Source organism: Heptranchias perlo, chromosome 7, assembly GCF_035084215.1.
Source record: "Heptranchias perlo isolate sHepPer1 chromosome 7, sHepPer1.hap1, whole genome shotgun sequence".
Classification (NCBI taxonomy): Eukaryota; Metazoa; Chordata; class Chondrichthyes; order Hexanchiformes; family Hexanchidae; genus Heptranchias; species Heptranchias perlo.
In genome coordinates this window covers 81,207,657-81,235,090 of record NC_090331.1, presented here as the reverse complement: position 1 = coordinate 81,235,090, position 27,434 = coordinate 81,207,657, and the positions used below count along the sequence as shown (strand labels likewise).

General features: G+C 46.6%; 1 protein-coding gene across 3 annotated transcripts in view; it reads right to left on the bottom strand.

The window, feature by feature from the left end:
* cyp20a1 (cytochrome P450, family 20, subfamily A, polypeptide 1) overlaps positions 1–24,218 on the bottom strand; it is a 45,505-nt gene extending 21,287 nt beyond the window's left edge. The window contains exons 1-5 of one of the 3 annotated variants that reach the window (XM_067987967.1): positions 23,736–24,218; positions 14,457–14,506; positions 12,052–12,218; positions 11,109–11,254; positions 4,280–4,447 (exon numbers count right to left, since the gene is read on the bottom strand). In XM_067987967.1, the coding sequence (XP_067844068.1) occupies positions 4,280–4,447; positions 11,109–11,254; positions 12,052–12,218; positions 14,457–14,506; positions 23,736–23,930 (726 nt within the window). In that variant the 5' untranslated portion in view covers positions 23,931–24,218. The other 2 variants (XM_067987966.1, XM_067987968.1) reach the window with 2 other exon arrangements.
* Positions 24,219–27,434: the final 3,216 nt, after the last annotated feature.

Below are 27,434 nucleotides of genomic sequence, written 5' to 3'. Positions count from 1 at the left end.
GAATACCAGGGGTAATGGTACACACCCCAGAATACCAGAGGTAATGGTACACATCTCAGAATACCAGGGGTAATGGTACACATTCCTAGAATACTAGGGGTAATGGTACACATCCCAGAATACTAGGGGTAATGGTACACATTCCTAGAATACTAGGGGTAATGGTACACATCCCAGAATACTAGGGGTAATGGTACACACCACAGAATACCTGGGGTAATGGTACACACCCCAGAATACCTGGGGTAATGGTACATCTCAGAATACCAGGGGTAATGGTACACATCTCAGAATACCAGGGGTAATGGTACACATCTCAGAATACCAGGGGTAATGGTACACATCTCAGAATACCAGGGGTAATGGTACACATCCCAGAATACTAGGGGTAATGGTACACATCCCAGAATACTAGGGGTAATGGTACACACCCCAGAATACCTGGGGTAATGGTACACACCCCAGAATACCTGGGGTAATGGTACACATCTCAGAATACCAGGGGTAATGGTACACATCTCAGAATACCAGGGGTAATGGTACACATCTCAGAATACCAGGGGTAATGGTACACATCTCAGAATACCAGGGGTAATGGTACACATCTCAGAATACTAGGGGTAATGGTACACATCTCAGAATACTAGGGGTAATGGTACACATCTCAGAATACCAGGGGTAATGGTACACATCCCAGAATACCAGGGGTAATGGTACACACCCCAGAATACCAGGGGTACTGGTACACATCTCAGAATACCAGGGGTAATGGTACACATCTTAGAATACTAGGGGTAATGGTCCACACCCCAGAATACTAGGGGTAATGGTACACATCTCAGAATACCAGGGGTAATGGTACACATCTCAGAATACCAGGGATAATGGTACACATCTCAGAATACCAGGGGTAATGGTACACATCTCAGAATACCAGGGGTAATGGTACACACCCCAGAATACGAGGGGTAATGGTCCACATCTCAGAATACTAGGGGTAATGGTACACATCTCAGAATACTAGGGGTAATGGTACACATCTCAGAATACTAGGGGTAATGGTACACACCCCAGAATACTGGGGGTAATGGTACACATCTCAGAATACCAGGGGTAATGGTCCACATCCCAGAATACTAGGGGTAATGGTCCACATCTCAGAATACCAGGGGTAATGGTACACATCTCAGAATACTAGGGGTAATGGTCCACATCTCAGAATACCAGGGGTAATGGTACACATCTCAGAATACCAGGGGTAATGGTACACATCTCAGAATACCAGGGGTAATGGTACACATCTCAGAATACCAGGGGTAATGGTACACATCTCAGAATACCAGGGGTAATGGTACACATCTCAGAATACTAGGGGTAATGGTCCACATCTCAGAATACCAGGGGTAATGGTACACATCCCAGAATACTAGGGGTAATGGTCCACATCTCAGAATACTAGGGGTAATGGTCCACATCTCAGAATACCAGGGGTAATGGTCCACATCTCAGAATACCAGGGGTAATGATCCACATCTCAGAATACTAGGGGTAATGGTCCACATCTCAGAAAACTAGGGGTAATGGTACACATCTCAGAATACTAGGGGTAATGGTACACATCTCAGAATACCAGGGGTAATGGTCCACATCCCAGAATACTAGGGGTAATGGTACACATCCCAGAATACTAGGGGTAATGGTACACATCCCAGAATACCAGGGGTAATGGTACACATCTCAGAATACTAGGGGTAATGGTCCACATCTCAGAATACCAGGGGTAATGGTCCACATCTCAGAATACCAGGGGTAATGGTCCACATCTCAGAATACCAGGGGTAATGGTACACATCTCAGAATACCAGGGGTAATGGTACACATCTCAGAATACCAGGGGTAATGGTACACATCTCAGAATACCAGGGGTAATGGTCCACATCTCAGAATACCAGGGGTAATGGTCCACATCTCAGAATACCAGGGGTGATGGTACACATCTCAGAATACCAGGGGTAATGGTACACATCTCAGAATACTAGGGGTAATGGTCCACATCTCAGAATACCAGGGGTAATGGTCCACATCTCAGAATACTCGGGGTAATGGTACACATCCCAGAATACCAGGGGTAATGGTACACATCTCAGAATACTAGGGGTAATGGTCCACATCTCAGAATACCAGGGGTAATGGTCCACATCTCAGAATACCAGGGGTAATGGTACACATCTCAGAATACTAGGGGTAATGGTCCACATCTCAGAATACCAGGGGTAATGGTCCACATCTCAGAATACCAGGGGTAATGGTACACATCTCAGAATACCAGGGGTAATGGTCCACATCTCAGAATACCAGGGGTAATGGTACACACCCCAGAATACCAGGGGTAATGGTACACATCTCAGAATACTAGGGGTAATGGTCCACATCTCAGAATACCAGGGGTAATGGTGCACATCTCAGAATACCAGGGGTAATGGTCCACATCTCAGAATACCAGGGGTAATGGTACACACCCCAGAATACCAGGGGTAATGGTACACATCTCAGAATACTAGGGGTAATGGTCCACATCTCAGAATACCAGGGGTAATGGTACACATCTCAGAATACTAGGGGTAATGGTCCACATCTCAGAATACCAGGGGTAATGGTACACATCTCAGAATACCAGGGGTAATGGTCCACATCTCAGAATACCAGGGGTAATGGTACACATCTCAGAATACCAGGGGTAATGGTACACACCCCAGAATACTCGGGGTAATGGTCCACATCTCAGAATACCAGGGGTAATGGTACACATCTCAGAATACTAGGGGTAATGGTACACACCCCAGAATACCAGGGGTAATGGTACACACCCCAGAATACCAGGGGTAATGGTACACACCCCAGAATACCAGGGGTAATGGTACACATCTCAGAATACTAGGGGTAATGGTACACACCCCAGAATACCAGGGGTAATGGTACACATCTCAGAATACTAGGGGTAATGGTACACACCCCAGAATACTAGGGGTAATGGTCCACATCTCAGAATACTAGGGGTAATGGTACACATCTCAGAATACTAGGGGTAATGGTACACACCCCAGAATACTAGGGGTAATGGTACACACCCCAGAATACTAGGGGTAATGGTCCACATCTCAGAATACTAGGGGTAATGGTCCACATCTCAGAATACCAGGGGTAATGGTACACACCCCAGAATACTAGGGGTAATGGTCCACATCTCAGAATACCAGGGGTAATGGTACACATCTCAGAATACCAGGGGTAATGGTACACATCTCAGAATACCAGGGGTAATGGTAAACATCTCAGAATACCAGGGGTAATGGTACACATCTCAGAATACCAGAGGTAATGGTACACATCTCAGAATACCAGGGGTAATGGTACACATCTCAGAATACGAGGGGTAATGGTCCACATCTCAGAATACCAGGGGTAATGGTACACATCTCAGAATACCAGAGGTAATGGTACACATCTCAGAATACCAGAGGTAATGGTACACATCTCAGAATACTAGGGGCAATGGTACACATCTCAGAATACGAGGGGTAATGGTCCACATCTCAGAATACCAGGGGTAATGGTCCACATCTCAGAATACCAGGGGTAATGGTACACATCTCAGAATACCAGGGGTAATGGTACACATCTCAGAATACCAGGGGTAATGGTACACATCTCAGAATACCAGGGGTAATGGTACACATCTCAGAATACCAGGGGTAATGGTACACATCTCAGAATACCAGGGGTAATGGTACACATCTCAGAATACCAGGGGTAATGGTACACATCTCAGAATACCAGGCGTAATGGTACACATCTCAGAATACCAGGGGTAATGGTACACACCCCAGAATACCAGGGGTAATGGTACACATCTCAGAATACCAGGGGTAATGGTACACACCCCAGAATACCAGGGGTAATGGTATACATCTCAGAATACCAGGGGTAATGGTACACATCTCAGAATACCAGGGGTAATGGTACACATCTCAGAATACTAGGGGTAATGGTACACATCTCAGAATACCAGGGGTAATGGTACACATCTCAGAATACCAGGGGTAATGGTACACATCTCAGAATACTAGGGGTAATGGCACACATAGAATCATAGAAAAGTTACAACAGAGGGAGGCTATTCACATAATTAATTTGCACAATGAGAACAACTATAGAGGAAAATAACCCCCCCAAACTGGGCACGATCACATAGCCTCATATTCCACCCCAGCGCACTCACCGATTCATGGTTCTTTCTGAAGCGGATTACTTCTTGATCATCTTCGAAGCGGCTGCCCATTGCCGCCTGCGTGACGGACTTCATGGCAAAGCCCAACATGTGCTGGCACAGAGGGACGTGCTGGGCTTCAGGGTACGACAGCCACTTCGATACCAGCTCGTCAGCCAGCTGAGGGAAGGGAGAAAGGAAAAGATCAGGAGGAATCGAACCAGCTGTTTAATGATGGTGGCACAATCTGGCGCCTGGAGGGCCTGGGTATACAAGAACTGATTCAGCACTAACCTGGAAACTCACTTACTCTTTTTCTAACTCATGCTGTACCTGCCCTGGGAATGTTTGATGAGACAGTGTAGAGGGAGCTTTACTCTGTATCTAACCCGTGCTGTACCTGCCCTGGGAGTGTTTGATGGGACAGTGTCGAGGGAGCTTTACTCTGTATCTAACCCGTGCTGTACCTGCCCTGGGAGTGTTTGATGAGACAGTGCAGAGGGAGCTTTACTCTGCATCTAACCTGGGATTACTTGATGCTTAGACTGGATGCCTGAAATTATATCCCTAGATCAGCACCAACTTTACAAAAACAATTCATATATATTTTAATTGATTCTTACAGTTTAGGAGGAGATACAATTAGCTACCGTATCGGAGAGCCGCAGGAATCAATTGTTTGACATGTTTTAATGAAGGGTGTACAGTTATTAATACTCCATTAGAATTAAATGCAGAATTGAACAGTTGGAGCCATAGATAAGTAATCAACAGGAACAGAAATCTGGGGGTACCTGCCCCACATCCAATCCCCAGCCAGCACTCACTGTCTTGGCTAACACATCAAGAACAGCTTGGAAGAGGTACTGGGAGCTTTCGAACCATTCCCTAGCACCTTCAGGAGAGATGGGGAAGGGATACAAAACGAGGAAGAAAAAACAACAGACACCTTTCTGCATTTGGTCAAATTTCAGTGTAAAACCTTCTATAGTTTGCAGGGAATTACAGATGAAGTCTGCCCTGATTCAGCGATGAATAGAACTCGGTCAGATTTTTAACAGCATGAACACTGAGACTCTCCACACATTATGTTCACTGGTCCATTAATCCTGGAGAAACAAAAAACGTTACTTGTCAAAGAGCGGGCGGGATTGCATGCTCAGATCCTGCAATATTGTGCTGGATTCTCAGCTGTGTTCCTATTCGGTTTGTTGAGGGCAGGCTTGGGCCTTCCCAGAGAAGTCATGACTCCCCACTACTCACAGATACCAACTCCTCCATCACCCACACACAGCCTGTCCCACTCACAGATACCAACTCCTCCATCACCCACACACAGTCTGTCCCACTCACAGACACCAGCTCCTCCATCACCCACACACAGCCTGTCCCACTCACAGATACCAGCTCCTCCATCACCCACACACAGCCTGTCCCACTCACAGATACCAGCTCCTCCATCACCCACACACAGCCTGTCCCACTCACAGATACCAGCTCCTCCATCACCCACATACAGCCTGTCCCACTCACAGACACCACCTCCTCCATCACCCACATACAGCCTGTCTCCATCACCCACACACAGCCTGTCCCACTCACAGATACCAGCTCCTCCATCACCCACACACAGCCTGTCCCACTCACAGATACCAGCTCCTCCATCACCCACACACAGCCTGTCCCACTCACAGACACCAGCTCCTCCATCACCCACACACAGCCTGTCCCACTCACAGATACCAGCTCCTCCATCACCCACATACAGCCTGTCCCACTCACAGACACCAGCTCCTCCATCACCCACACACAGCCTGTCCCACTCACAGATACCAGCTCCTCCATCACCCACATACAGCCTGTCCCACTCACAGATACCAGCTCCTCCATCACCCACACACAGCCTGTCCCACTCACAGATACCAGCTCCTCCATCACCCATTCACAGCCTGTCCCACTCACAAACACCAGCTCCTCCATCACCCACACACAGCCTGTCTCCATCACCCACACACAGCCTGTCCCACTCACAGACACCAGCTCCTCCATCACCCACACACAGCCTGTCCCACTCACAGACACCAGCTCCTCCATCACCCACATACAGCCTGTCCCACTCACAGATACCAACTCCTCCATCACCCACACACAGCCTGTCCCACTCACAGATACCAGCTCCTCCATCACCCACACACAGCCTGTCCCACTCACAGACACCAGCTCCTCCATCACCCACACACAGCCTGTCTCCATCACCCACACACAGCCTGTCCCACTCACAGACACCAGCTCCTCCATCACCCACACACAGCCTGTCCCACTCACAGATACCAGCTCCTCCATCACCCACACACAGCCTGTCCCACTCACAGATACCAGCTCCTCCATCACCCACACACAGCCTGTCCCACTCACAGATACCAGCTCCTCCATCACCCACACACAGCCTGTCCCACTCACAGATACCAGCTCCTCCATCACCCACATACAGCCTGTCCCACTCACAGACACCAGCTCCTCCATCACCCACACACAGCCTGTCCCACTCACAGATACCAGCTCCTCCATCACCCACACACAGCCTGTCCCACTCACAGATACCAGCTCCTCCATCACCCACACACAGCCTGTCCCACTCACAGATACCAGCTCCTCCATCACCCACACACAGCCTGTCCCACTCACAGACACCAGCTCCTCCATCACCCACACACAGCCTGTCCCACTCACAGATACCAGCTCCTCCATCACCCACACACAGCCTGTCCCACTCACAGATACCAGCTCCTCCATCACCCACATACAGCCTGTCCCACTCACAGATACCAGCTCCTCCATCACCCATTCACAGCCTGTCCCACTCACAAACACCAGCTCCTCCATCACCCACACACAGCCTGTCCCACTCACAGACACCAGCTCCTCCATCACCCACACACAGCCTGTCCCACTCACAGATACCAGCTCTGTTAGCCAACAGAGTGAGGGATTAGCTGTCGGGAGTCTTGATATAGAAACCAGATATATTACAACATAATTATATTTCTACAAAGTGAAAAGGGGATGCAGCAAAGGATAGAGTTCTGTGGATAAACAGAGAGATTAAAGCTAAACTGAAACTTGAAAGGGAGTCATATGATAAAGTTTGAGTAAACAATACAAAACAAAAACATTCGGAATATAGTAAGTGTAGTGAGGAGGGGAAAAGGGAGATTAGATGGGCTAAAGGGAATGTGAAAGAAGCCCAGCAGATAATAAAAAAGGAAATAGTAAGGGCTTTTATAAACACCTAAAAAATTAAAGAATATTTAACGAGGGTGTAGGTCACTCAGGGATGAAAAAGGGAGTCTAATTATGGAGGATGAAGGTATGGCAGAGATATTAAATAAATATTTTGCATTCAATTTTTTCAAATGATGGTGAAAGTGAGACTATAGATGTAGTAGAGGAGGATATGGAACAATTGTTAGAGATAACCGGAGAGAAGGAATTGGTTCTAAAAGAATTGGTAAAACCCAAGATAGATAAGTCACTGGGCCCTGATGGCTGCATCCTCAGCTGTTGAATGAAGTCAGAGGAGATGGCAGAGTGTCTGGCCAAAATTTTTTCAATCCGCTTTAAATATACAAAGTGTCGTGTGACTGGGGAGTTGCCGATGTAAGACCCTTGATCAAGGAGGGAGAGAAGGATAAAACGGGTAACTGTAATCCGGGTAACTATAGACCGGGTAACTACAGACAGTTAGTCTAACGTCAGTTGTGGGCAAACCCTTAGAATCCATAGTTTGAGATAAAATTAGTGACCATTTAGAAATACATGGGTTAATCAAGAGCAGCCAGCACGGATTGGTTAAAGGCAAGTCGTGTAGGACAAACTTAATAAACTTTTCTTGAAGAAGTGACCAATTGGATAAAGGGAATGAAGTCGATGTGGTGTGCATGGATTTTCAGAAGGCATTCAATAAAATGTCTCACAGGGGTCTTGTTTCAAAAGGTCAGGCATATGGTGTAAGAGGAAATGTAGCAGCCTGGATAGAAAGTTGGTTGATGAAGAGTAATCTTTCTGAATCAAGCATCAATTCGTTAATCAGAATCTGTGGGGTTGACAGTGATGTTTCAGTCCCAGTGCGGATTATTGAGCTGCTGAAATGCTGCAGGGAGTCCTGTTCTCATTTAACCTCCTTTGGTGTTTCACCTCCTACAAACGTGCTGTGTGGGGGTCAGGAGTGGGGGTCAACAGGTTATCTGGCAATCTGAATCCCCTCCAGTGTATAAGTGATGTATTCAGTTCTACCAGTACCTCAGCTGGAGGGAGAGGGTGCAGCTTTGTTGAGATACAGTTCTGACTCTTTTACAACACAGTTACAACACAGAAACACGACCCAGCCAGTCCATATTGGTGTTTATCCTCCACACGAGCAGTATGCTAATCCCATGTGCCTGCCCTGTTCCCAAATCTTTTTATCCCCCTTTCTTTAAACCACTTATCTAATCTATTCTTAAATGTTGACATTGTCTCTGCTTCAAATCACTAACTCCAGTAACGAATACCACACAGCCTCACAACCCTCTGTGTTAAAAAGTTTCCCCTGCTCTCTGTCCTAAATCTCTTAAATTTAATCTTAGATTTAAGTCCCCTCGTTCTAGACCATTCAATCACTGGAAACGCGATGTTTTAAATATAAAAAAAAATTGATTCTCAGGATGTGGCCGTTGCTGGCAAAGCCAGCATTTATTACTCATCCCTAATTGCCCTTGAGAAGGTGGTGGTGAGCCGCCTTTTTGAACTGCTGCAGTCCGTGCGGTGAAGGTTCTCCCACTGTGCTGTTAGGAAGGGAGTTCCAGGATTTTGACCCAGCGACGATGAAGGAACAGTGATATATCTCCAAGTCTGGATGGTGTGTGACTTGGAGGGGAACTTGGAGGTGGTGTTGTTCCCATGCACCTGCTGTCCTTGTTCTTCTAGGTGGTGAAGTTCGGGGTTTGGGAGGTGCTGCTGAACAAGCCTTGGCGAGTTGCTGAAGTGCATGCTGCAGATAGTACACACTGCAGCCACGGTACACTGGAGGGAGTGGATGTTTAGGCTGTCCCATCCCTTCATAATTTTAAATACCTCTATCAAATCACTCTGCAATCTCCTCTGTTCTAACAAAACAGAGGGATTCCACCCCTGACCCTCTGGCAGAGCTGAGAGGCCAAGCTGGCACTTGATACAGGAGGAAATAAAGTACAGCTTCCAGACATAAATGGTGGTTAAGTGAGGTTTCAGAGGGCCAGGGGTGGTATCAGAGGGTCACGGGGTAGTTTCAGAGGTCCAGTGGGTGTTTCAGATGAGCAAAAATGTTTTCATATTTGTATTTCCTCATACCAGACAGCATCCTAGTCCATTCTGCCCGTACCCTCTCCACTGTCTCAACATGTTCCCTATAGTGTGGAGCCCATAACTCTAACAGTACTCTAACTATGGTCTCACTACACTTTACACCAGTTGCGATACAGGGCAGTGATGTTCCAGAGCCCAATACAAGATATTTTATCATACCAACAATGTGAACAGAACCGATTGTTGTGAGACACTGCGCAGTCCGACAGTATTTCAGTGGGTTACTTAACAGCGCCACAGAGTGGCAAGAATCAGATATTAGAACAATCACTGCACACAGGAGAAACCTTTAACGTCTTATCCTAAGGACAGCACCTCGGACTATGCAGCACTCCCTCTGTACTGCACTAAAGCGTCAGCCTAGATTATGGTATCAGGTCCTGGCGTAGGGCTTAAACCCAAGACCCTCTTGCAGAGCTGAGAGGCCAAGCTGGCACTTGATACAGGAAGAAATAAAGTACAGCTTCTAAACATAAATGGTGATTAAGCGAGGTTTCAGAGGGTCAGTGGTGGTATCAGAGGGTCACGGAGTAGTTTCAGAGGTACAGTGGGTGATTTGGATGAGCAAAAATTTCCTCCAATTAAATATTGGGAAGACTGAAGCCATTGTCTTTGGCCACTCCACAAAATCCGTTCCTTAACCATCGACTCCATCTCTCTCTCTGGCCACTATCTGAGGCTGAACCAGACTGTTCACAACCTTGGCATCTTCCACCTCCATATCGCCCATCTTTGCCCCTGCCTTAGCTCATCTGCTGCTGGAACACTCATCCATGCTTTCGTTACCTCCAGACTCGACTATTCCAATGCTCCGATCTTCCACCTCCATAAACTTCAGCTCATCCAAAACTTTGCTGCCCATATCCTGACTCGCACCAAGTTCCGTGCTTGCTGACCTACATTGGCTCCCTGTCCGGGAACACCTCAATTTTAAAATTCTCATCCTTGTGCTCAAATCCCTCCATGGCCTCGCCCCTCCCTATCTCAGTAACCTGCTCTAGCCCTACAACCCTCCGGGAACTCTGCGCTCCTCCAATTCTTGCCTCTTCCACATCCCCAATTTTCATCGCTCCACCACTGGTGGCTGTGCCTTCAGCTGCCTAGGCCCGAAGCTCTGAAATTCCTTCCATAAACCTCTCCACCTCTCTCTCCTCCTTTAAGACCCTCCTTAAAACCTACCTCTTTGACCAAGCTTTTGGCCATCTGTTCTAATATCTCCTTATGTGGCTCGGTGTCAAATTTTTTGATGACGCTCCTATGAAGCGCCTTGGGACATTTTACTATGTTAAAGACGCCATATAAATGCAAGTTATTGTCGTTGTTACGGAAAGGTAACCAGCGACGGCTGACGTCTTTAAGGAAGGAGAGGAGAAAATTGGAAAGATGTTTAAACAGGGCAATAGAGATTGGCAGAACTCGAGCAAGGGTGAGAAGTTGAACACAGCAGGAATCCAGTTACCTTCAGTACCAGAGTGAAGTTGCTCTGGATGGCTTTGTCCACTGAAGTCTCGTAAACTTTCTTTCTCGCGTGATTCTCAGCAGCATTGCCTCCAAACCCAGACTGGTATCCAAGCAACGATTTCAGCATGGTCTCAAATGGATCAGCTAAATGGGAGTGGGAAGAAATCAATAAAATAAAAAATATCAGCTGAGTTATACAACCAGACTTTTCCTGAAGCTGTTCAGTAACTGGTGTAGTACTGAACTGTGGTTTGAGCCCTGACCTGTGCTGGGTGAGCTGCTGACTCCCGGGACCGCAGTTGGGCCATCATAATTGGCCTCATGGCCCCTGGGCTAGGTAGCGTCCCAAGCCCGATCACTATCCAATGAATCTTACTGGAAAGTCTATGTGTGTGTTTATATAAAGCACCCAAACCCCTCGAGTAGATTCCAGCCTATAACTCACTCCCAGATATCTGTTATTCTATACGTAAACCAACCAAACCCCGCGATTAGATTCCAGTCTGTAACACACTCCTGGGTATCTGCTATTTTATGCATAAAACCAACTGAACCTCTCAATTAGATTCTAGTCTGCAACTCATTTCCAGGTATCTGTTATTCCATATAAAAACCACCCGAATCCCTCAATTAGATTCCAGTTTATAACTCACTCCAGGGTCTCCATTACTCTGCCGATAAACAATTTGAAAGTGTTTGGAGTTCTGATGAAAGGTCATCGACCTGAAATATTAACTCTGTTTCTCTCTCCACAGATGCTGCCTGACCTGCTGAGTGTTTCCAGCATTTTCTGTTTTTATTTCAGATTTCCAGCAACAGCAGTATTTTGCTTTTGTGAGAGTGTTGACAGATTCCCTAATACTCATTCAGCACTCGGCTGTCTCCTGGTGGGTTGTGTGATGATCTGTCCAGACCGTGTATAAAATGTGAGCAGCACTTACAGGTTCGGTTTGGGTTGATGTGCTCCTTCAGGAGGTCTACAGAGCCCAAACTAACTACTAGCCGTTGCCCAAACCAGAAAGATGCCAGGGGTCCATATTTTTCATGGAGATTGACCAGAAACTGATGAAGACTCCCTGTGCTCACAATATCCGGAAGATTTCCAGCCCTGAGGGGAAAAATGAAGAGTTGCAGTCAGACTCACAGCAGAGGGAATGGGGAGTCAGAAACAGAGCAGAGGGAACGGGGAGTCAGACACGGGGAACGGGGAGTCAGAAACAGAGCAGGGGGAACGGGGACTCAGACTCACAGCACGGGGAACGGGGAGTCAGACTCACAGCACGGGGAACGGGGAGTCAGACTCACAGCACGGGGAACGGGGAGTCAGACTCACAGCACGGGGAACGGGGACTCAGACTCACAGCACGGGGAACGGGGAGTTAGTCACAGAGAGTTAGATTTCGGGTCAACTTGCAGTTTTCATTTCTACTTTATAAAATCAGTTTCTCCAGATGTTTGTGCGGGTACAAGTGCCACGGGAGTTCCTGAAACTTACAGATGAGGAAAGCCTGGTTTGATATATAGTCGGGGTAGCATTATCTGATCAATGCTGATCAGTAAGCTGTTACAATTGGCTTTAGTGCCTCAAATCTAGGGAAGGAGGAGAGAAAATACCTCAGCCATGTTCCGATTCCTGATCGCTATGTAGTTGACTCTCCGATTGGAAAGGTGTGGACATTAGGTGAAGACGTTGTCGGGAGCAGCTCTGAGGCCCTCCATGGATGAACTGCCCCCTAATACCATCTAGAATCACATGGGGAAAATGGCTATTTGGGACCAGAGGATTGTTCGAGGCCAATGAATTGTACTCCAGCAGGGAGGGAAAAACTGAAAATATAAACACTAAAAGTAGGAAAGGATTCCGATTAAGGAACATCTTTGTTTATTTCTACTAATTCTTTTTGGGCAATTTTTTTTTGCTTAAGAGTGAATGTTGAGCACGGCACTGGCGAGCTCACTTGGCAACTTCCCTACTCTGACAGAAAATGAGGCAATGGAGCTGAAGTGAGACGAGGAGGAGGTTGGTTTCATTAATAAATTCATTTCGAACAGCGTGTGTGTTCTTTCACACCAGGCGGTGCAGTGGGTTGCACTATGACCTTTCACCTCTAGAATCTGGCTTCAATTCCAATCCAGATTGAAGGGATGAAGGTTTGATCGGCTGGCTGGAGGGCTCCCGTGTAAAGGTGGTCAGAGCAGTCTGAGTCCAGTTCCTGCTGCATGTAAACCCATGGCACCAATACTGCCCCTAATTCACCAATGATTGGCACCAATCAGATCATCTGTCATGGGGAGTCTGACTCCCCATACCAAGAGTATATTCTCAGCAGACATCTCAAGAACTGTCACCGCCACAATGGGTGTGAATATGTATTGGCTGAGATGAGATGACAAATTGCTTAATGTCCCTGGACGTCGTGGCTTATCTGCCTTCGATACATTCTCCTATAGCCTGCGGCCTTTTTTCTCAATACACTTTATAAACAAGACAATCTATAAACATACGCAGTCCCACATTCCTTACCATGAAGAAAAATAAATTAAAAATTCCTAAGCATAACAGAAGAATATGAAAGGATTCAGGGAAATTGGATTAGGGGAGAGGCCATCAGCTGAAGATCCAGCGCTGACACAGGCATGATGTGCTAAATGACCTTCTGTGCTGTAAATTCTATAGCCCGTGCTGTACCTGCCCTGGGAGTGTTTGCTGGGGCAGTGTAGTGGGAGCATGACTCTGTATCTAATCTGCAAGTGCTTGATATCAGCACTAACATCCCTCCCCTTGATAAGCACAAAATGCATTAAAAAAACAGTAAAATAAATCAGGCGAGAGTGAGAACACTCACAAAGAAACATTAATCAATGTTTCTTTGTAAGTGTTCTCACTCTCGCCTGAGTCTGAAGGTTGTGGGTGCAAGTCCTGTTCCAGAGACTTGAGCACATAATCTAGGCTGACACTCCAGTGTTGTACTAACGGATTGCTGAACTGTCAGAGATGTTTTGGATGAGATGTTAAAACAAGGTCCCGTCTTGTCTCTCAGGTGGATGTAAAAGGTCCCATGGCACTATTCGAAGAAGTGCAGGGGAATTCTCCCCGGTTTCCCGATCAATATTTATCCCTCAAACAACATCACTAAAACAGATGATCTGGTAATTATCTGATCGCTGTTTGTGGGAGCCTGTTGGGTGCTAATTGGCTGCCGTGTTTCCTACAATACAACACTTCAAAAATACTTCATTGACTGTAAAGTACTTTGGGACATCCTGAGGTCGTGAAAGGTGCTATATAGAAACGCAAGTGTTTCTTTGACAATATTTCAGGCTTGCAGTGCAAAGGCTGACTTACTTCTCCTCTGTAGGGGTCATCCCTGGAATGCCAGATGCTTGCCTGGATGCCTGGCGAAAAAACACAGAATAAATAACCAGGAGAAAGCAACTGAACTAAAAGTACGCATGACAAATTCTCCCAACTCCCCCCACCACAGGTCAAACTTGATGATAGGGAAAGAGACGGAATTTATTTCCAAGCCATCAGCACCCGTTCCCACAAGGAGCTGACTCCTGCTGGAGTATGGTGATTATTGGCAGGTTATCTGACTCGAAGTGGCATCGCGAACAAGCCTGAACCGGTCTTCACCCAACACCCACCTACAACCCTGCAGAGGTCCATGGATAGTGGTCAGGCCAGAATCCCATTTGCTGGTGTACAGGTGAGGCCCACAGCAGGTTCTCGATCGCCACATTGTGAAAGCTCCGACTAAAGCAGCAAATGGTCACACAGGCAGTGCACTCAGGTATTATGAAGCTAATGTAAACAGATTGGCAACTGTGGTGTTTTGGTACTTTTTCTGCTTGTGCACCAGCTTTTAAAAATCTGCTTGTGACAGGTACGCACCAGTCCTGTACCCCAGTGTTATACAGTGACAGACCAGTACTGTACCCCAGTGTGTAACAGTAACAGACCTGTACCCACCAGTACTGTACCCCGGTGTTATACAGTGACAGACCTGTACCCACCAGTACTGTACCCCGGTGTTATACAGTGACAGACCTGTACCCACCAGTACTGTACCCCGGTGTTATACAGTGACAGACCTGTACCCACCAGTACTGTACCCCGGTGTTATACAGTGACAGACCTGTACCCACCAGTACTGTACCCCAATGTTATACAGTGACAGACCTGTACCCACCAGTCCTGTACCCCAGTGTTATACGGTGACAGACCTGTACCCACCAGTCCTGTACCCCAGTATTATACAGTAACAGACCTGTACCCACCAGTACTGTGTGCAACAGGCATAGAGTGAGACAGCTGAGAGTTTGGTGAGTGTGGGAGTTCGGTGAAGTGGGGGAAGGAGGTGCTGCTTTGCCTTGCTTTTCCTAATTTTTTCCGCAGAGCGGCAGCGGACCTGAGCAGCAGAAGACTGAGAGTGGGGAATAAAAGCAGCAGCAGACCTGCAACAAGGGAAAACTACTGTGCGACGTCACAGGTGAGGCAGGAGAGTCTGAGAGGTGAGCACAGTATAAAAGGAGGGACCGAGAGCGGGAGGAGAGTCTGAGAGGTGAACGCAGGGTAAATCTAAGGTAAGTCATGGCAGCAGAGCTCGCACCCGTGATATGCTCCTCCTGCACTATGTGGGAAGTCATGGACACTACCAGTGTCCCTGGTGACCATGTGTGCAGGAAGTGTGTCCAGCTGCAGCTACTGGCTAACCGCATTTCAGAGCTGGAGCTGCAGGTGGATTCGCTGTGGAGCATCTGCGATGCTGAGACTATTGTGGATAGTACATTTAGTGAGGTGGTCACACTGCAGGTAAAGATTACGCAGGCAGAAAGGAAATGGGTGACCACCAGGCAGAGTAAAAGGACTAGGCAGGTAGAGCAGGAGTCCCCTGGGGCCATCTCCCTCTCAAACAGATATACTGCTTTGGATACTGTTGGGGGAGATGGCTTATCAGGGGAAAGCAGCAAGAGCCAGGTTCGGGGCACCACGGGTGGCTCTGCTGCACAGGAGGGGAGGAAGAAGAGTGGCAGGGCTATAGTGATGGGGGATTCAATTGTAAGGGGAACAGATAGGCGTTTCTGCAGCCGCAAACGTGACTCCAGGATGGTATGTTGCCTTCCTGGTGCTAGGGTCAAGGATGTCACGGAACGGCTGCAGGGCATTCTGGAGGGGGAGGGTGAACAGCCAGTAGTCGTGGTCCATATCGGTACCAACGACATAGGTAAAAAAAGGGATGAGGTCCTGCAAGGTGAATTTAAGGAGTTAGGAGATAAATTAAAAAGCAGGACTTCAAAGGTAGTGATCTCAGGATTACTACCAGTGCCACATGCTAGTGAGTATAGGAACAGGAGAATAGACCGGATGAATGCGTGGCTGCAGGGATGGTGTAGGAGGGAGGGATTTAGATTCCTGGGACATTGGGACCGGTTCTGGGGAAGGTGGAACCTGTACAAGCGGGACGGGTTACACCCAAGCAGGACTGGGACCAATGTCCTCGCGGGGGTGTTTGCTAGTGCTGTTGGGGAAGGTTTAAACTAGAATGGCAGGGGGATGGGAACCTGAGCGGGGAGTCAGAAGGGAGTAAAGTTGAGAGCAGCAAGAGAGGGGAAGTCCCAGGGGAAATTTACAATTCAAATAGTACAAACAGTTGTTCAAGAACAAGTGAAAGGGAAAAGCGTAGAGCAGCAGAAAGAAAGTGTACTTTAGGCACTACAGATAAAGTGAAAACTAGAAGGCGTAAGGCAATTAACCCAACATCAAAGCTGAAGGTCAGGCTAGGGTGTGTGGCTCAACTAAGAGTTCTATTTACAAATGCACAGAGTATAAGGAATAAATTAAATGAACTGCAGGTTCAAATTCAAATTGGAGGGTATGACATGATAGCTATTACTGAGACATGGCTGCAGGATGGTCAGGATTGGGAACTAAATATACCGGGTTATAAGGTCTACAGGAGAGATAGGGAAAATGGAAGAGGGGGAGGAGTAGGATTAGTGATTGGAGATGAAGTCACTTCAATGATAAAGGAGGATATAATGAGAGGTAAACAGGCAACAGAGACCTTATGGGTTGAATTGAGAAATAGGAAAGGATCTAAGACTATAGTGGGAGTTGTGCATAGGACCCCTGGGAGCAGCTTTGAAGTGCTAGATTGTATAAATGCAGAGATTAGACAAACGTGTAACAAAGGCATAGTAGTCTTAATGGGGGACTTTAACCTTCACATAGATTGGGAAAAGCAGACTAGCAACTGTCAGAAAGGTAGTGAATTTCTTGAGTGTGTCCGGGATAGTTTTCTACAGCAGTATGTCCTAGAGGCAACAAGGGGGAAAGACATACTAGATTTAGTAATGAGTAATGAACCAGATTTAGTTAACAGTTTGATTGTGCGTGAACATTTATCCAATAGTGATCATAACATGATCGAGTTCAATGTAGTGTTTGAAAGGGAAAAAAAGTGAATCAGCTGCTAAGATTCTAGACTTGGGTAAGGCCAACTTCAATGGGATGAGACAGAGACTGTCCACAGTAAACTGGGCAAATCTATTAATGGGTAAAACGACTGATGATCAGTGGGAAATGTTTAAAGAAACATTTAACGTGATACAGAATCGGTTTATACCCCTGAGGGGCAAGAACTCCACTTGCCAAAAAAAACAGCCATGGACAACGAAAGAGGTAAGGAACAGTATAAGACATAAGGAAAGGGCATACAAAAAGGCAAAAAATGGCACAGATCCTGGCGAATGGGAAAGATACAAAGATCAACAAAGGGTCACAAAACAGATAGTAAGAGCTACAAAAAGAGAGTATGAAAAGAAACTTGCAAGGGATATCAAAACCAATACAAAGAACTTTTATAGTTATATTAGGAAAAAGAGGGTGGTCAGGAGCAGTGTTGGCCCCTTAAAAACTCAAAAGTGGGGATATTGTCATTGACAATGGGGAAATGGCGGACATGTTGAACAATTACTTTGCATCAGTATTTACAGTAGAAAAAGAGGATAGCATGCCGGAAATCCCAAGAAAACTAATATTGAATCGGGGACAGGGACTCAATAAAATTAATATAAGTAAAGCAACAGTAATGAAGAAAATAATAGCACTAAAGAGTGACAAATCCCCAGGACCAGATGGTTTCCATCCCAGGGTTTTAAAAGTAGGTGAGTACATTGCAGATGCCCTAACTATAATCTTTCAAAGTTCTCTAGATTCAGGAACTGTCCCTCTAGATTGGAAAATTGCACATGTCACTTCGCTTTTTAAGAAAGGAGGGAGGGAAACCAGGGAATTATAGACCAGTTAGCCTAACATCTGTTGTGGAGAAAATGCTGGAGTCTATAATTAAGGATAGGGTGACTGAACACCTCGAGAATTATCAGTTAATCAGAGAGAGCCAGCATGGATTTGTGAAAGGTAGGTCGTGCCTGACAATCCTGATTGAATTTTTTGAAGAGGTGACTAAATGTAGTGGACAGGGGAATGTCAATGGATGTTATTTATATGGACTTCCAGAAGGCATTTGATAAGGTCCCACATAAGGTACTGTTAGCTAAGATAGAAGCCCATGGAATCGAGGGAAAAGTACAGACTTGGTTCGGAAGTTGGCTGAGCGAAAGGCGACAGAGAGTAGGGAAAATGGGAAGGTACTCACATTGGCAGGATGTGACTAGTGGAGTCCTGCAGGGATCTGTCTTGGGGTCTCAATTATTCACAATATTTATTAACGACTTGGATGAAGGCATAGAAAGTCTCATATCTAAGTTTGCCGATGACACAAAGATTGGTGGCATTGTAAGCAGTGTTGATGAAAACATAAAATTACAAAGCGATATTGATAGATTAGGTGAATGGGCAAAACTGTGGCAAATAGAATTCAATGTAGATAAATGTGAGGTCATCCACTTTGGATCAAAAAAGGATAGAACAGGGTACTTTCTAAATGGTAAAAAGTTAAAAACAGTGGATGTCCAAAGGGACTTAGGGGCACAGGTACATAGATCATTGAAGTGTCATGAACAGGTGCAGAAAATAATCAATAAGGCTAATGGAATGCTGGCCTTTATATCGAGAGGACTAGAGCACAAGGGGGCAGAAGTTATGCTGCAGCTATACAAAACCCTGGTTAGACCGCACCTGGAGTACTGTGAGCAGTTCTGGGCACTGCACCTTCGGAAGGACATATTGGCCTTGGAGGGAGTGCAGCGTAGGTTTACTAGAATGATACCCGGACTTCAAGGGTTAAGTTACGAGGAGAGATTACACAAATTGGGGTTGTATTCTCTAGAGTTTCGAAGGTTAAGGGGTGATCTGATCGAAGTTTATAAGGTATTAAGGGGAACAGATAAGGTGGATAGAGACAAACTGTTTCCACTGGTTGGGGATTCTAGGAGTAGGAGGCACAGACTAAAAATTAGAGCCAGACCTTTCAGGAGCGAGATTAGAAAACATTTCTACACACAAAGGGTGGTAGAAGTTTGGAACTCTCTTCCGCAAACGGCAATTGATACTAGCTCAATTGCTAAATTTAAATCAGAGATAGATAGCTTTTTAGCAACCAAAGGTATTAAGGGATATGGGCCAAAGGCAGGTATATGGAGTTAGATCACAGATCAGCCATGATCTTATCAAATGGCGGAGCAGGTACAAGGGGCTGAATGGCCTACTCCTGTTCCTATGTTCCTGTACCCCAGTGTTCTCGTGACAGACCTATACCCACCAGTACTGTACCTCAGTGTTATACAGCAAGACCTGTATCCACCAGTACTGTACCCCAGTGTTATAGAGACAGACCTGTACCCACCAGTACCCCAGTGTTTGCAGTGACAGATCTGCACCACTAGTACTGTACCCATTATACAGTGACAGGCCTGTACCCACCAGTACTGTAGCAGTTATAGTGGCAGACCTGTACCCACCAGTACAGTACCCCAGTATAGGTCTGTCATTTTATAATACCCCAGTATTATAAAGTGACAGATCTATACCCTCCAATACTGTACCCATGTTATACAGACATATACCTGCATCCACCAGTACTGTACTCGTTATACAGTGACAGACCTGTACCCACCAGTACTGTACCCGTGTTATACAGTGACAGACCTGTACCCACCAGTACTGTACCCCAGTGTCATACAGTGACAGACCTGTACCCACCAGTGGTGCAGCAAACCAGTATCCAAACAAATCCCAAGCTTAAAAGTATTGGCCTTGGCTCAGTTGATAGAACTCTTGCCTGAGTCAGAAGTTTGTGGGTTGAATCACCATTCTAGGTACCTGAGCATATAATGTAGGCTGATAATTCTGTGCTGTACTGAGCACCCATTTGCCCTCTCAGGTGGATGTAAAATACCCCATGGCACTATTTGAAACAGAGCAGGGGAGTACTCCCAATGTGCTGGCCAATACTTACTCCTCAACCAACATCACTAAAAACAGATTAACTGGTCATTCTCTCATTACTGTTTGTGGGGCCTTGCTGTGCATTGGCTGCCACGTTTCCTACATTACAACTGTGACTGAACTTCCAAAGTATTTGACAGAGTAAATAAGGAGAAACTGTTTCCACTGGGTCGATTACCAGAGGACACAGATTTAAGATCATTGGCAAAAAAATCAGAGGGGAGATGTGGAGAATTTTATTTTACTATCATCGTACTAGTGTAAGTGTATTGGTATAAGCACAAATTCTCCAATTGTGCAATGGTACAAACACAGTAAGTGAGCCTACTGCTTCTCTCCTAGATGCTGACTGACCTGCTGGGCATTTCCAGCACTTATTGTTTACCCATTCATCTCATTCAGTTTGAATATGAAACTTAATTTATAACAAAAACGGTGAACTAAACCAATTCAATGCAAACACACACTCCTGTTACAGCTCTTATAATGAAAAGCTGGGCACTAATCTTAGAATGCTCAGCCCGTAAAGAGACTCATGGATCAATTGCAATTGATGTTTCCAGATTTAGGCACACAAGGGGTTGTTATTACATATTTTAGATGTATTCATTACCATTCAGCTATGGGGAACTGCTCTCAGGATATCAGCCTTTCTCTCCTGCAGCCCTGCCATAACTCATTAAGCGGCTTTATACATGTGAAAGTCTGGTAGGCGAGGTGAAGGCACCTGAGCCAAATCTGATTCTTCTCACATACGCACAGGCATACAGCCACACACACAGATAAACACACACACACCCCAGCACTTACACACATACGGACACACATCGCAGTTCACGTGTGCACAAACGCACCCACACACGCATGCAGTTCACACATGCGTACAAACACACAGTTCACATGCACACACAAGCAGTTCACACATGAACACAAGCAGTTCACACATGTACCCGCACTCACATGCAGTTCACATACGCACATACACACACATACAGATGTACACACACGCAGGCACACTCGTATAGACACACACATAGACACACGCACAGACACACACGCACACTTTCCAGCCAGCAGCTGATTTCTACCCTGGTGACTGAGCGAGTTGGGGTGAATGGTTAGCATCCTGACTGAGATCATCTTAACACAGACCAGGGATCAAACCTGGGAACTTCGCATCTAACCTGACTCCCAATATTGTCCTCCCCATCCAACTGGACTCCACTCTTTGCCTACCTTCGCTAACCCCACTCCAGCCAGTAGCTCTATCGTCTATTGAACCCACTTACCGCTCATGAGCATTAAAGTGTAGCAGAATGATAAAAGTGGAAGATGAAATTATAAAGCTGAAATTCTCAAACACTGGAATGAATGCGAGTGTGTCAGCTGACATCAAGAGCTGAGTCATTAAGGGGGACTGACAATGGGAATTAGGGTAATGGGAGATGACAATGAGGATTGGGTTAATGGGGGGCTGTGGGGATTGGGGTAACAAGGCGGGGGCTGTGGGACTTGGGATGCATCCTAGGTTGCTGAGGTACTGGGGGTGGTGCCAGAGGACTGGAGATTTGCAAATGTTACACCCTTGTTCAAAAAAAGATTGTAAGGATAAATCCGGCAACTGCAGACTCGTCAGTTTAACCTCAGTGGTGGGGAAGCTTTTAGAAACGATAATCCGGAAAAAAATTAACAGTTACTTGGACAAGTGTGGATTAATTAAGGAAAGCCAGCACAGATTTGTTAAAGGCAAATCGTGTTTAACTAACCTGATTGAGTTTTTGATGAGGTAACAGAGAGGGTTGATGAGGGCAATGTGGTTGATGTGGTGTATATGGACTTCCAAAAGGCGTTTGATAAAGTGCCACATAATAGGCTTGTCAGCAAAGTTAAAGCCCATGGAATAAAAGGGGCAGTGGCAGCATGGATATGAAATTGGCCAAGTGACAGGAAACAGGGGGTAGTGGTGAACACTTGTGTACAGTGGTGTTCCCCAGGGGTCGGTACTAGAACCACTGCCTTTTTTGATATATATTAATGGCTTGGACTTGGGTGTATCGGACATAATTTCAAAATTTGCAGATGACACAAAACTTGGTGAGGATAGTGTTAGACTTCAAGAGGAAATGGACAGGCTGGTGAAATGGGCGGACATGTGGCAGATGAAATTTAACGCAGAGAAGTGTGAAGTGATACATTTTGGTAGGAAGAACGAGGAGAGGGAATATAAACTAAAGGGTATAATTCTAAAGGGGGTGCAGAAAGAGAGAGACCCGGGGGTGTACGTGCACCAATCGCTGAAGGTGGCAGGGCAGGTTGAGAAAGCGGTTAAAAAAGCATACGGGATCCTGGGCTTTATAAATAGAGGCATAGAGTACAAAAGTAAGGAAGTCATGATGAACCTTTACTAAATACTGGTTCAGCTGGAGTATTGCTTCCAATTCTGGGCACCGCACTTTAGGAAGGACGTGAAGGCCTTAAAGAGGGTGCAGAAAAGAATTACTAGAATGGTTCCAGGGATGAGGGACTTCAGTTACATGGTCAGACTGAAGAAGCTGGGTTTGTTCTCCTTAGAGCAGAGAAGCTTGAGAGGAGATTTGTTGGAGGTGTTCAAAATCACAAGGGGTCTAGAGTAGATAGAGAGAAGCTGTTCCCATTGGCGGAACCAGAGGGCACAGATTTAAGGCAATTGGTACAAGAATCAAAGGCGACATGAGGAAAAACTTTTTTACAGCGAGTTATGATCTGGAATGCACTACCTGAAAGGGTGGTGGAGGCGGATTCAATCGTGGCTTTCAAAAGCGAATTGGATAAAGACTTGAAGGAAAAAAATTTGCAGGGTTACGGGGAAAGGGCGGCGGAGTGGGAATAGCTGGATTGCTCTTTCAGAGAGCCGGCACAGGCTGAATGGCCTCATTCTATGATTCGAAGGGGGGGGGGGGGAGGCTGTGGGACTTGGGGATAACAAGGGGGTTATTGGAGCCCCCGTAATATTGGACAGGAGCGGGGAGCCCTCCCCCGAGCCCTGCCCTGCCCTTCCACTGAAGCCGGTCGACAGCCCCTCGGTCCCAATATCGGGTCCTGAGACCCGGCTGGGCCCTTCCCACTACAGCTGAGGCGCTCCAAGGAGCTGACCGGGAAAGGCCCAGGATCGACTCAGCCCCGTTCCCTCTGCGAGTCAGTGGATCCGAGGCCGTGGCCTAGGGCCTCCCTTACCGGGTACAGGTACAGCACGGCGCTGATCAGGAAGACCACGAAGGTGATGGCGAATATCGCGAAATCCAGCATGGTGCCGGGTGCGGGCCTCAGCCTGAACCTGGGCCTGGAGCTGGATACCGATCCGAGCCTCGGCCCTCCCGTTCCGACACGTCCCCAGTCCCGCCCAGTGAACCGCCCGCTCTCCGTCTCCATAGCAACGGGCCCAATCCCAGTCTGTCAGTGTCTTGATTCCTGTCTGTCACTCGGGGGGCGGGGGGTCCACTCCGAACTCTCACAGTCCCCCACAATCTTCAAACACCTTTCCATTCGTGCGCACCCCTTGTCGCGATGTTTATCGCTGAAATCTTTCCCTATATCTGTAACACCAACAATGGAAATAGGCAGTGGCTCCTCTCCAGCTTCAATTTCTTTCATTTTTCCAACGGATTTGCTCTGGGGGAATATATTTCTCGTTTTGCATCATGGAATTCCACCCTCCCACCTCACTGCTCCAACCCTCCGTCCTGGCTTCAGGAAATCATAGCAGCAGTCGTCGGCCGTAGAAACATAAATAATTTTTAAAATTAGTTCATGGGATGTGGGCGTCGCTGGCGAGGCCGGCATTTATCGCCCATCCCTAATTGCCCTTGAGAAGGTGGTGGTGAGCCACCTTCTTGAACCGCTGCAGTCCGTGTGGTGAAGGTTCTCCCACAGTGCTGTTAGGAAAGGAGTTCCAGGATTTTGACCCAGCGACGATGAAGGAACGGCGATATATTTCCAAGTCAGGATGGTGTGTGACTTGGAGGGGAACGTGCAGGTGGTGTTGTTCCCATGTACCTGCTGCTCTTGTCCTTCTAGGTGGTAGAGGTCGCGGGTTTGGGAGGTGCTGTCGAAGAAGCCTTGGCGAGTTGCTGCAGTGCATCCTGTGGAAGGACCACACTGCAGCCACAGTGCGCTGGTGGTGAAGGGAGTGAATGTTTAGGGTGGTGGATGGGATGCCAATCAAGCGGGCTGCTTTGTCCTGGATGGTGTCGAGCTTCTTGAGTGCTGTTGGAGCTGCACTCATCCAGGCAAGTGGAAAGTATTCCATCACACTCCTGACTTGTGCCTTGTAGATGGTGGAAAGGCTTTGGGGAGTCAGGAGGTGAGTCACTCGCCGCAGAATACCCAGCCTCTGACCTGCTCTTGTAGCCACTGGCTGGTCCAGTTAAGTTTCTGGTCAATGGTGAGGGATTCGGCGATGGTAATGCCGTTGAACATCGAGGGGAGGTGGTTCGACTCTCTCTTGTTGGAGATGGTCATTGCCTGGCACTTGTCTGGCGTGAATGTTACTTGCCACTTATGAGCCCAAGCCTGGATGTTGTCCAAGTCTTACTGCATGCGGGCTCGGGCTGCTTCATTATTTGAGGGGTTGCGAATGGAACTGAATACTGTGCAATCATCAGCGAACATCCCCATTTCTGACCTTATGATGGAGGGAAGGTCATTGATGAAGCAGCTGAAGATGGTTGGGCCGAGGACACTGCCCTGAGGATCAGTGCATGGGCCCCAGCTATTCACAATATATATCAATGATTTGGAAGAGGGAACCAAATGTAATATTTCCAAGTTTGCTGACGACACAAAACTAGGTGGGATTGTGAGTTGTGAGGAGGATGCAAAGAGGCTTCAAGACGATTTAGACAAGTTGAGTGAGTGGGCAAATGCATGGCAGATACAGTATAACGTGATAAATGTGAAGTTACCACTTCGGAAGGGAAAACAGAAAGGCAGAGTATTACTTAAATGGTGATAGATTGGGAAATGTTGGTGTAAAAAGAAACCTGGGTGTCCTTGTTCACCAGTCACTGAAAGCAAACATGCAGGTGCAGCAAGCAGTTAGAAAGGCAAATGGTATGTGGCCTTCATTGCATGAGGATTTAAGTACAGGAGCAAGGATGTCTTACTACAGTTATACAGGGCCTTGGTGAGAGCACACCTGGAGGATTATGTGCAGTTGTGGCCTTCATGCAATGAAGGCCACATACCATTTGCCTTTCTAACTGCTTGCTGCACCTGCATGTTTGCTTTCAGTGACTGGTGAACAAGGACACCCAGGTTTCTTTTTACACCAACATTTCCCAATCTATCACCATTTAAGTAATACTCTGCCTTTCTGTTTTCCCTTCCGAAGTGGTAACTTCACATTTATCACGTTATACTGTATCTGCCATGCATTTGCCCACTCACTCAACTTGTCTAAATCGTCTTGAAGCCTCTTTGCATCCTCCTCACAACTCACAATCCCACCTAGTTTTGTGTCGTCAGCAAACTTGGAAATATTACATTTGGTTCCCTCTTCCAAATCATTGATATATATTGTGAATAGCTGGGGCCCATGCACTGATCCCTACAGTACCCCACCAGTTACTGCTTGCCACCCCGAAAAAGACCCATTTATTCCTACTCTGTTTCCTGTCTGTTAACCAATTTTCAATCTATGCCAGTATATTACCACCAATCCCATTTGCTTTAATTTTGCACACTAACCTCTTATGTGGGACTTTAACAAAGGCCTTCTGAAAATCCAAATAAATCACATCCACTGGTTTTCCCTTATCTATTCTACCAGTTACAGCCTCAAAAAACTCCAGTAGGTTTGTCAAACATGATTTCCTTTTCATAAATCCATGTTGACTTTGTCTAATCCCATTGATATTTTCTAAGTTTCTGTTATCACATCCTTTATAATAGACTCTAGCATTTTCCCTATTACTGATGTTAGGCCAACCGGTCTGTAGTTCCCTGTTTTCTCTCCCCCCTCCTTTTTTAAATAGTGGGGTTACATTTGCCACCCTCCAATCTGCAGGAACTGTTCCATAATCTATAGAATTTTTGAAGATGACAAGTAATGCATCCACTATTTCCATGGCTACCTTTTAGAGATATTTAGCTCCTCGGGACTGCTTCACCATTTAATCAGAACATGTCTGATCTGTGCCTCAACTCCAGTTACCCACCTTTGCTCCATATCCCTTGATACACTGACCCAACAAACTGTCTATCTCAGTCTTGACAATTGCAATTGACCATAGCTTTTTGGGGAAAGAGTTCCAGATTTCCACCACCCTGTGTGTGAAAAAATGCTTCCTGATTTCACTCCTGAATAGCCTAGCTCTCATTTTAAGATTGTGCCCCTTGTTCTGGATTCAGCTCGTGTCGGTGTGAGCATATGGTATGCAGTTTTTGAAATAGGGACATGCTGCAACGTTGTTTAAAATGTGATCCTGAGTAGGGTTATTCTGACCTCGTGGCAGCCTGGGAGCCAGTTGCCTTCCTGCCACCTGTGTTCTTCGTCAGACCTGCTGTTCCACGTGTTGCCAAGCCTCCAACCCACGACCTATAACTCAGACGACAGTGCTATCACTGAGCCAGTCTTGGTTTGGTTTCAGCACCTCTGTACTGAAGTATGGACCAAGGTTTCTGCTGAAGTGATCCCTTTTAGGCAGTGCACATGTGGGCGTCAGATGAGGACAGGACCAGGATCAGGTATTGCCTGCAGACACTCACTGTCCATGCACACAGATGCACAGTGGCCTCTTGGGCATGGTCCCAGAAGGCTACTGGTGACCCTGGAACTGTATCCAGGCAAGAATTCAATCTCTTGTTCAGGAGAGGAGGTAGAAAGTTGGGGAAAGAAATAGTACTTTGAAGCATACCAGTTGACACTTTGAGAAA